The sequence below is a fragment of the Chiloscyllium plagiosum genome, chromosome 23, assembly GCF_004010195.1.
Source record: "Chiloscyllium plagiosum isolate BGI_BamShark_2017 chromosome 23, ASM401019v2, whole genome shotgun sequence".
NCBI lineage: Eukaryota > Metazoa > Chordata > Chondrichthyes > Orectolobiformes > Hemiscylliidae > Chiloscyllium > Chiloscyllium plagiosum.
Window position 1 is genome coordinate 35,418,874 of NC_057732.1, and position 10,798 is coordinate 35,429,671.

Below are 10,798 nucleotides of genomic sequence, written 5' to 3' on the forward strand. Positions count from 1 at the left end.
AGCCAGTGAAACCCATTTGGCATGGGTGAATAAAAAAAGTCTGTGTTATTTTTGTGAAACATCTTGAATTCAGAGCCACTCAAAAGTCAAATGCTGAATGTTTTTAAGGCTGATTTCCCGCCCATGTGGCCTGAAGGACAGGGTACAGTTAGGAGCAGTAAGCATTACTTTTCACTCATTATTATTTCACACAGTGCAACTTGGGTTTGCATGAGGTGTCAATGAACTAACTCATAGATGTATTGCAGTGGTGATATTGCATTTGCTAAACATTGTGAAAATCCATCCACTCTATCAGAATTAAGAAAAATATTTTAATCACATGAAGTATTTTCTTAAGACATAATCAATTCTGCACATTAAGTCCTTTGCTTTACAGAAATAAAGTGACATACTGATAAATGGGTCTTTCCTTCACTCTTTAAATTGGGGTAAGGTATTTTTAGGGTAGGTACTACTGTATAGTCATGTTAGGAATTAAGGGGAAAGCAGTTTTACAAAATCAGAGGTCATTCATGCAGGACAGTATTGAGTTGAAGCATTATTCACATATAATATATATCCATCTATTCCAAGATCATTAGAATTTTTCAATAGCTCTGACTGAGCTCCAGTTCTACAATAATCTGTCATTCCATCTTGTTACAGATGGTCAAAGATGGAGTCACTGTTTCTAATTGTCAGCCAGCAGAGCTATGGCTCCAAGCCAGGGCTTCCTGTGAAGCTATTCCCACAATACTTGTCTCACATTGTAAGCTGTACTCAGGTTCTTCCTTTCAGATTGAAGCTTTGCAGTAGATTAACAGAATGGTTTCCATTACTGAAGAATAATCATCTTAGCCATGCTGGAATAAGTAGTTTTTATTCCAAGCCCAATTATGTTTAATAGCAAAGTTCAAGTATGATTCTGTGAGACTCTGTGTATGTGTGTGTGTGTGTATGTGTGTGTATGTGTGTGTGTGTGTGTGTGTGTGTGTGTTATCTGTACACAAGGAAAAATAGTTTCTGGGTTTTAATTAATGTTCGTCTGAAATTCTGTCCATTTCCTCCCTTTTACACACTGTGTCTTCGATTATGAATCATTGTAACAATATGAGTGAGGTCTAGACTATTCATCATCACATCACAAAACTCTTTGTCTTTCTTGGCTCCTTCAACAAACTCTTCAAGTGAAAGTTCCCCTGCAAACAAAACATAGTGAAAGGGAAAATAATTCAGGTCTTCAGATAATGAAAGGTGCAGACACACTGGGAGGAAAGAGGTGATTTAACTTGTACAATCAATTAAAATTGGTTTACATGCACATAAATTGCCTTTCAGAATCCCAAGTTGTCCCAAAGCATTTCTAGCCAGTGAAGTACTTGTGAGTTGTAGTCACTGTTGGAATGTGCGAAACATTGCAGCCCATTTATACATGGCACGCTCCCATAAAATGTTCATTTGAATTTGATAGAAGCATAAACGTTGTCCATGACACTGGGGAGAAATCCCAAGCGTTTTTTGGGAAGTAGTGTGTGCATAGGATCTGTTACATCTCACTCAAGATTACAAGCAGGACCTTTGTTAAACATCTCATCTAAAAGACAGAATCTCTGACAGTGCAGCACTCCTGCAACAGTGCACTGAAGTATCAACCTCGAATTTTTTGTGGTCATCATTGCGGTAGGAATTTCACTCACAGTTGAAAATGAGTGGACACGGTTTTAAAACAACTGCTATGTAAGCAAAGGCAACGTGTGTAACAAACCTCTTTACACAGCAGAGCGCACTTTCTGAGTGTTGAAGAAATTTACATTTGAAATATGCAAAAGAGAATTAGACTGTTGTATGAAAAGGAAGAATGTGCGGGGTTGTGGTGAGAAGGCCCAGGAATGGCAATGAGTGATTTACTCATTCAGAGAGCCAGAGCAGAAAAATGGTCTCTTTCTGTGCTTTAAATATCTGTGTTCTGCTGACTCAGAGATGAGACAGCCACCATTGATAAAGTTGGACTCAATGCGATTAATGGGACAAAGTAAGGTGTTTTTTAATGTCCTGGCCAATTTCCTCTCTTAATCATTACCATCAATAAAAAAAAGGAAGGATCACTTGTTCCTTTGACACAACAGCTTCAATGTAGCGAAGTTTTTCAAAGCACTTCAATGAGTTCAGATTTGCCTTGCCAAAGACATGAATAATGACAAAGAAGAAGGATGTGCCCAGACTGAGGTAGTTTATGAGGGCTTTCTAAAACATTTGGCCCAGGAAGCTGATGGTACAGCCATCTACAGTAGATGAAGGATAAAGGGAGTGGACTGCTCTGATTGCATGGGGCTGTATCTACAAGCCACCTGAATCAGGTCGGATTCTGAGATATTTTTAATCAACCACTTCAGACATGTATGACTTACCTCTAGAAGAGGATGGACTTGAAGCTTGACTTTCTGGTCCAGAGAGAAAGACATTACCACTGCACCAGAATGGCCCTCCTCAGGTTGGACTCCTTTATTTTCAAATCAACCTGTCCTGCAATGTTATGCAAGAGTCCTCAGGTTGGACTCTTCGACATTTTCTAATCGGCCTGCTTAGAGGCATTGTTACATACAGCTGGAGGAGGTGGGACTTAAACTAGGGAACTATTAGCCCAGCAGCAGGGGCAATACCACGCAGTCCTGTGGTTAGCCTCTTACAACTTCACAAGTTGAGTGATCTCAGCTGGGATAGAGAGAGAAATGCTGAAATTAGTTGGAGTTGTTGGTCAGTTTGCTGAGTCAGTTGATTTTTTTTGCAAATGTTTCATTTCTCCCAGCTGGGTGATATCTTCAGTGCTGTGTAGCCTTCTGAAATGAGTGTCAGTGACTTGGTTCCAAGTTCTGATCGCTATCGTCAATGCCATCTGCAGCTTTCAGGTGAATAACTGGTTCAGGCTCATTGCAATACCTCTAGCAATCAAGTAACTAGGCTGAACGTCATGACCCATGCTAACGCATGAAAAGATGTTGGGGAAAGCAGGGACGTTCAGTGTTGGTGGAATTCCAAGCAATGTGGCTGTGAATTCAAGAAAGGACAAGGAAAGGATGCAAACAAAGAACAGAAAAATTACTCACCATCTCCATTAATATCAATATTGTCAAAGACACGGTTTGTGAACTCTTCTGCCGACATGTCCTGTTCACAACCGTTAATGGCACGGATAGCCTGGGAGTAAAAATGATAATATTACAAAGCAGAACTACAGACATGGTATTAAGTGACAGATATGCCAGAAGCGAGAAATTATAGTCATTTAAAAAAGACTTGAAAATTGAAGTTTCCTCACTGAAACAGAGATAGTTAAAGTGTATGGGCAAACCAGTGGGAATTTGGTTAATTGAGGCTTTGAGAAAGGTCGCAAGGGGGTCAATAGTGAAAGATTGCTCACAGTGATTGGAAAATAATATGGGCCATAGACTGAGGACTATGGCTGAAAGAATGAAGGGTGGAGTTGGAAGAAATGTTTACATACAAGACTAATTAGATCATGGCTTGTTTTGTCACAAGTGAATGTGAAAGCAGAATCTATAATACTAGTTGAAGGGAATTAGACAAAGATTTGAAAAGTAAATAAAATTTGGGACAGGCAGGGAGTGGAGTTAAAGTGGACTGTTCTAATGCAAGATTTGGCACTAATATATTCATGATTGACTAGAAAAACATCCACCCTGTTGCAATTTCTATAATTATTTTTAACCAGTCAAGGAGATGTACATTCTTAAAGGCTTATTAATTGATATAACCCAAGCATGAAATGAGAAACACCATTCACCCTACCAGCCCAGCAAATCAGTTCCTTTTCTGGATATTTTATCATGGAGTTTCCTTATTCTTAGCTCCTAAAGAAAAGCATAATCTGGTCCTCAGAAAGAAATCAAATATCCCTGTCTAATCGGCATTCCTCTGTGTCCTCCACTGACTGGTTCCCTTGTTTGGCTTGTTTGTTGTGTTGCTGTGTTTCAGGAACCATTACACATAATCACATTGCTTCCAAATCTATTTAACACTTAGCTCAGTGTCAGCCAGATATTCACCCAAGTCATGCTGACTTTTCCGGCAATTTCTGTTTTTGTTTCTGATTTACAGCGTCTGCAGTTAGTTGAGTTTATATTTAGTATTTAACTCACTGCCATATCTCTTCTAGGCATGCCCACCTAGAAGAAGTTCTGCTCCTCTCTCCAATGGGATTTCCATTCCAATCTTTTTTTCTTGTCCACCGACATTAATTTCACTGTCACTCCTGGCGTTTGACCAGGTATTTGCTAAAACTTGTTTCCATAGCCATATCACATTCCTCAGTGGCTGCCTCAAGCTCAGGGCTACACCACTCCGCAGTTCTACTTGATCCTCTGGCTCAATCACCTCGCTAACAAGAAACTTTTCCTTTCACGCATGAGTTCTGAGGGAGGGTCACTGGATCCGAAACGTTAACTCTGATTTCTCTTCGCAGATGCTGCCGGACCTGCTGAGCTTTTCCAACAAACTTCTGTTTTTGTTTCATTAAAGGTGTCATTTGCTTCAGTGTTAACTGCTTTATCTGGGGAAACTATAATAATAGTGTTGCCATTCATAGACCACATTACAATTGCCAAAAATAAAGTGCTTCACACAATGAGTTACCTTTCTCAGAGCAGTGATTGTTATTACGTAGGCAAATGTGGTAGCTGTTCCACACCAGGAATCTCAAATCACCAGATGGTTGAGACATGGTGTTGGTTAGGACACATGGACTGTTCTCAGGTCTCCATTTTTTCCAATGGAGATCTGAGATTATTCATCATCATCAGATCCAGGAGAGAAGACCTCAATTTGAACGTATATTCTCCTGATAACAGCACGCCTGACAATCCAACATTCCCTGATTGCAGCCCTGGAGTCTCAACCTTGTTTATGACCTGGACTGGGGTTTTAACCTACAACCTCAAACTGAGAGGAAAAGTGTTATCAGCTGTGCCTAGCTGGTACAATATCTCCAGCTTTATGGATGGAAGATAGCTCTATCAGTCTCTACTGTGACTTTAGATAAAAATGAATTCCCAAAAAGGAGGAATAAGGAGCAATAACTACAACATGATCAGTAATCCAAGCGGGAAATAAAGGGTATTGTCCTTATTCAGTGAGTGGTAAGAATTTGCTATCCCATGAGTTGAATGAGGCAAATAACTTAGACACTTTCAACAAGAAACTAGCAAGTACATGACTGGAAAAGGAATAGCAGTAAATGTGGAAAGGCTGAGATGGAATGAGAAGATATTTCTGGAGTAGAAATCCCAACATAGGTTCACTGGGCCCAATGGTCAGCTTCTATGAAACAAAAACAGAGATTGTTGGCTAAACTCAGCAGGTCTGTTAGCATCTGTGGGAAGAAAGTAGTGTCCACATTCTGAGTCTGGGGACTCTTCATCAGAAGTCAATTTCTATGATGTATACTCTACACAGTCCATTTGTTGGTTCACATTAGAGGAACAGGAATTAGTCATTCTCACTGCCTCCTGTAATGTTAATAATGATGTTCAGATGAAAGTTTTCTCGTAAATATCAGTGGATTCTTACCTTAATGATGTTAAGCAGTTCGTGTCTGTCAATACAGCCATTGCCATCCACATCATACAGCTTGAAATACCAGCGCAATTTCTGCTCCATTTTACCTCGGAGGACTAAGCTAAGGGCAGCCACATACTCCATGAAGTCAATATACCCATCCTGCAATCAGCAAACAGAAAGTGGTCAGATACACTGCCCTTAAGTTTCTTCACACTGACTCTTGCTAAAGTTCAGGAAAAGTGGCTTCAGAAATGGGTCCTTGGTGACACCTTCAGTGCTCTTCCAACGACTCCAGAAGTGCTAATGTTCAATGTTTGGTTGTGGGAACATAAGAAAAAGAAGCAAGTACAGGCCATTTAAAAGCATCAAATGGGTTTCATGGTAAGGAACTGATTGGCATAGATGTGTCATTGAGATCTGAGGGAGCATGAGGGTGGGTGCAGAGTGAGGACTAGACACTTCAACAGCTTCTCATAAAACTCAGAGAACCAAGGCCTTTCTCCTCAGACCTACCTCTATACTTGCCCACCCCTGGGGGGTGGATTCACCTGGCTTTATCCTTTCCTTTCCAGAGTGAAAACTGGGACTAATGGATCTATTAAAAACAAGGTAGAATTGCTTAGTTGATAATTTCCCAACTCAAACTACCAATCCTGAGAATGAAAAGCTCACACAAATTGTCCAAATTTGCTTTTCAGCATTCCTTTGAAACACCTTCGGATGTTTTACAACATTAAAGCTGCTATTCAAATATAAGTTGCTGTTATACTCTACAAATTCAGAGAGCAATTTTGAAATATGTTGACTTTGATATGAGTGCAGAAGCATTAACAATGTAAATGATAATAATGCACAAGTAGATGCAAATTCACCATTATTACTTGGAACCTGTTGTACTATAACCTGGCATTGTGTGCTTTTTAACTTTGTCCACCCCAGTCTAACACTAGCTCCTCCAAATTATCCCAAATAAACCTGTTGGACTATAACCTGGCGTTGTGTGATTTTTAACTTTTAAATGTTGTAATTGCACCACTTCCTCTGGTAGCTGGTTCCACACACGCATCACCCTCTGTGTGAATAAGTTAACCCTCAGGTCCTTTTCATATCTTTTTCCTCTCACCTTAACACTATGCCCTCTAGTTTTGGACTCCCATCACCTGAAGAAAAAGACCTATTCACTCTATCCATGCTCCTCATGATTTTATAAACCTCTATAAGGTCACCCCTCAGCCTCTGATGCTCCAGGGAAAAAAGCCTCAGCCTGTTCAGTCTCTCCCTTTAACTTAAACCCATGGGTCCTTGCAACATCTTTGTAAATTCCTTCTGCACCTTCTCAAATAACATTCTACGGAAGGGTGACCAAAATTGTATGCAGTTATCTGAAAGTGGCCTCACCTATGTCCTGTACAGCAGCAACATGACATCCCAACTCCGATACTCAATATTCTGACCAATGAAAGCAAGCTTGCCAAGTGCCTTCTTCACCACTTGTTTCCACTTTCAAGGTGTATGCACTGCATTCTTTTAAGTCTCTTGGTGGCTTTTTTAAACTACCAGTTACTCTTCTCTGAAATCTTTCTGAAACCAAGGGAGATAACTTGTTTGCTTTTGGTTAAGAATGTCAGAGTAACTTTGATGATGGAATCAATGGAAACTATTGGAGTGGGGAGAGGGATTTTCCACCTGTCTACCTGAAGGTGGGTGAGGCTCCACCAACATTTCTGTGACCTGAGCAAGCACATGGTGAGAGTGTTCTTGGATGGACACCTTCCACTGTCACCGTGCACATTTGCAAGTCCCACCTACAGCCTACAACCAGCCAGCAATGCACAATCTTCAAAACCTTCACTGTGACAATTCAATCCCAACTCAGTAGATAAACCGTATTTCAAATGCCTAGAATTTTGATTGTTAGATTATTGAAATCTTTGTAGCCAGCATGTTCTTTATTATATATCTGTTGTTGGTGCTGGAAAGGACACAATTAATGGTGTGAATATGCAGAATACAACATGCCATCATCCTTCATTGCAGAATTCCAGTTGTCAAGTTGTCGAACATGACCATTTTGATCCTTGTCAATATTTTACTGAAAGCTCTGTCATCACTGCACAGCTAATTTCATATCTGTTGTTGAAGTTGTCCTTGTTGCCAATGTTCCCAGGGTGTCCCCATCAGAGGTCTCTCTGGCCTACCCTCGCACACAGCAAGGATGTGGTTAATTTGACTTTGGCCTCAACTCCATTCTCCTGCCTACCACTGCACCCCAAACCTTGGCAGCTCAAGACCCTGTGATTCCCTTTTTAGTTAAGAATCTAAATACCTCTTCCTTAAAAATACTCAATGACGTGTTTCCACTAATCTCTGGTGAAGTGAGTTCCACAGTCGCATGACTCTCTGAGGGAGAGCAACTATTTATGCCTGACAGATAATCTTGTATTTTTAAACTGTGGCCCCTGGTTCTAGCCTCTCCTGTAAGGGAAAGCATCATTTCAGCATTTACCAGGTTCAGGCTCTTCAGGAGTTCATATATTTCAATAAGATCAGCGCTCACTCTTCTAACCGGCCCAAATTTTCCTCTTAAGACAATGGATAAAGCAGAGGCAGACTGATGAGAAGAAATGCCTTGGTTCTCTGGGACTTTGCCCAGAATGGTTAAAAGCTGTTGGAGTGTCTAGTCCTCACTCCTCACCCATTCTCATCCCTGGAATCAGTTGAATGAAGCTACTGTGAACTACTTCTAATGCAATTATAATTTTGTGCGCAGCAGATAATTACACACCACCTCACAACAATAACTACTCTCTTTTTATAGATATCTCACTACTACCATATCTTGATGGCCGCTATGATTAATCTCACTTCACCAGACATTTAGCTCAATCTGTAACAATGTCAGTGAACCTCTGTACATAAACATCTCACCATCAATTTCACTGATCGCTTATTATTCAGTGTACCATGCATGTAATGGTCTGTTTACCATGCTCCTTCTGAATCACCCATCTCAAATTATCTCTCCATTACTCATCTTACGCCATCCCTCTATTTCCCAATCTCACCTCATTTCCTTCCATCATCCAACCACCACATTCCAATTCTCAAAATGCCTCCACTACCTGATATACTTTCCATAGATAAAGTTTTTAAATTAAATTGATTTTCCCTTTCCTTACCTTATTCATATCAAAAGTCTTAAACATCTGTTCAATGTAGGCATTAGCTTCTTGGTTCAATCCCTTAAGGCCAAAGAATTGTTTGAACTCGTGCAGGGTCAGCTGTCCGGATGGGCATTCAACCATGAACTTCTTGTACCAGTGGTGAAGCTCCACTGCCTGTATGTCATCCACAGTGGTGCCTTGTGAGTTTCCCATTCTGGCTCTTGCTGCGAAGTGTCTGCACGAGTACACAAATGCTGAGGTATGTTTGTCAGTCCTCTGAGCATTTAAGCTAATTTAAGCGAGAGCTAAGCTTGGCTCTGGCCAATCAGGTACTTTAATCTCCCCCCAATATGGATTTAAGATCTCAAGATATTTATAAAAAGATACTGGCCAACTGCGAGTCAGGCCTGGATTTTGCTAAGGTGAAGTTACTTCAGGACAAAGTGCAATCATCACTAATCAGCTGCATTTATCTGACAGCTCACTCTGACTTTCAAATGCATTTTTTCTCTTCAGCATTTTCTTTGTCACTTTCATCCCTTCTTCCTCCCCTCAGACCAGTCAAGTTGCATTCATTTGAACTGATACTTTTTCATTTTTTAAAATGTGATCCACTGAGATCAATCTCAGCTTTGAAAATCAATGCTCTGTAGTTTAAGCAAGTGCATGAGCTTTCTTTGGAATGATGCATAAGGAACTGGATGAACCACCAGGGCAGCTGTGATAATCCCAGTAGTTGAGCCAAGACAATGTCTAATACTGCAGGCACTTTTGGATAGTTGACCAACTAACCTGACTTATGAAAGGGATCTTATAGGGGAGAAATGGTGCAGTGGTACAGTCATCCAGAGTAGTAATTCTCAGGATCTGAGTTTAAATCCCACCACAGTGAATACTAGAATTTGAATTCAATTAATAAATCTGGAACCTTAAAGCTCGTCTCATGATGGTGACTGTGACAACTAGCATTGGTTGTTGCAAATGGCTATTTGGTTCACTAATGCCCTTTAGCACAGAAAATCTGCAATTCTTACCCAATCAAGCCAACATGCAACCAGAGCAATGAGGGTTAATGTTTAACAGTGAAATGGTCCAACAAACCACTAAATTTCAAGGGCAGTTAAGGATGGATAACAAATGCTAGTCTTATAGAGTCATAGAGATGTACAGCACAGAAACAGATCCTTCAGTCCAACTTGTCCATGCTGACCAGATATCCGAACCTAATCTAGTCTTGCCAGCATCCACTCTTGCCTGCTCACTCTGTCATGAAAAACCTTGCAAACTCAATGCCAAAACAATGAGGGTTTCCCAGTTTGATAAATTATGAGCAGGCTATCAGTGGTTTGAGAAAGCATTCTGCTTTTTATAATCTTAAATCTCCTTTTCTTAATGCTGGTAGTTTCTTTGCTCTTCTCTCCCTTACAGGTGAGATGTTTGCTATAAAAGAGTTTGTTGGAAAAGCCTGAGGTTCCTGGCCCAGATTAAACCAGTAGGGAGCAGCAGTTAGTCCAACAGAAACTCTGCCAGAATTTGAGAAATTAAAAATCACACAACACCAGGTTATAGTGCAACAGGTTTATTTGGAAGCACACTAGCTTTCAGAAGCTTTTGGTGCTTCCAAATAAACCTGTTGGATTATAACCTCATGTCGTGTGATTTTTAACTTTGTATACCCCAGTCCAACACCAGCATCTCCAAATCAGAATTTGAGAAGACTGACAAAAGTGACATCAGTGCAGAGAGCTGACTGACAGGCAGTGACTAAATTGTTTTCTCTCTTTAAAGCTGCATTAATACATGTTCTAGCTTTTCATTTTTTCAAAAAAAGTAACCGATGTAATTTTCCACTTGGCTTAAATTTAAGGAAAGAGTATTTTATCCAAAGGCATGGCTAGGAAGCTTAGCCCTGTGTGTTGCACAGCTGCAGTGTGTGGGAGGTCTAAGATGCTCCTGGATGGCAGGCTTCAGAGCTTCCAATGTTGGCTGGAGGCACAGCAAAGCTGAGAGTTGGCATATTTTTAGATGTGGTCATGCTACAGTGTTAAGGAAGTGCAGTCAGAGAAGGAAAGCATGAC

General features: G+C 40.5%; 1 protein-coding gene across 1 annotated transcript; it reads right to left on the reverse strand.

The window, feature by feature from the left end:
- Nucleotides 1-294: 294 nt before the first annotated feature.
- guca1a (guanylate cyclase activator 1A) lies at nucleotides 295-8,988 on the reverse strand. Its single transcript, XM_043713924.1, has 4 exons — nucleotides 8,736-8,988; nucleotides 5,566-5,715; nucleotides 3,087-3,177; nucleotides 295-1,181 (listed from the first exon to the last, which is right to left on the reverse strand). The coding sequence occupies exons 1-4, from the start codon at nucleotides 8,931-8,933 to the stop codon at nucleotides 1,054-1,056; spliced, it is 567 nt and encodes a 188-aa protein (XP_043569859.1). The 5' UTR covers nucleotides 8,934-8,988; the 3' UTR covers nucleotides 295-1,053.
- Between the last annotated feature and the right edge of the window lie 1,810 nt (nucleotides 8,989-10,798).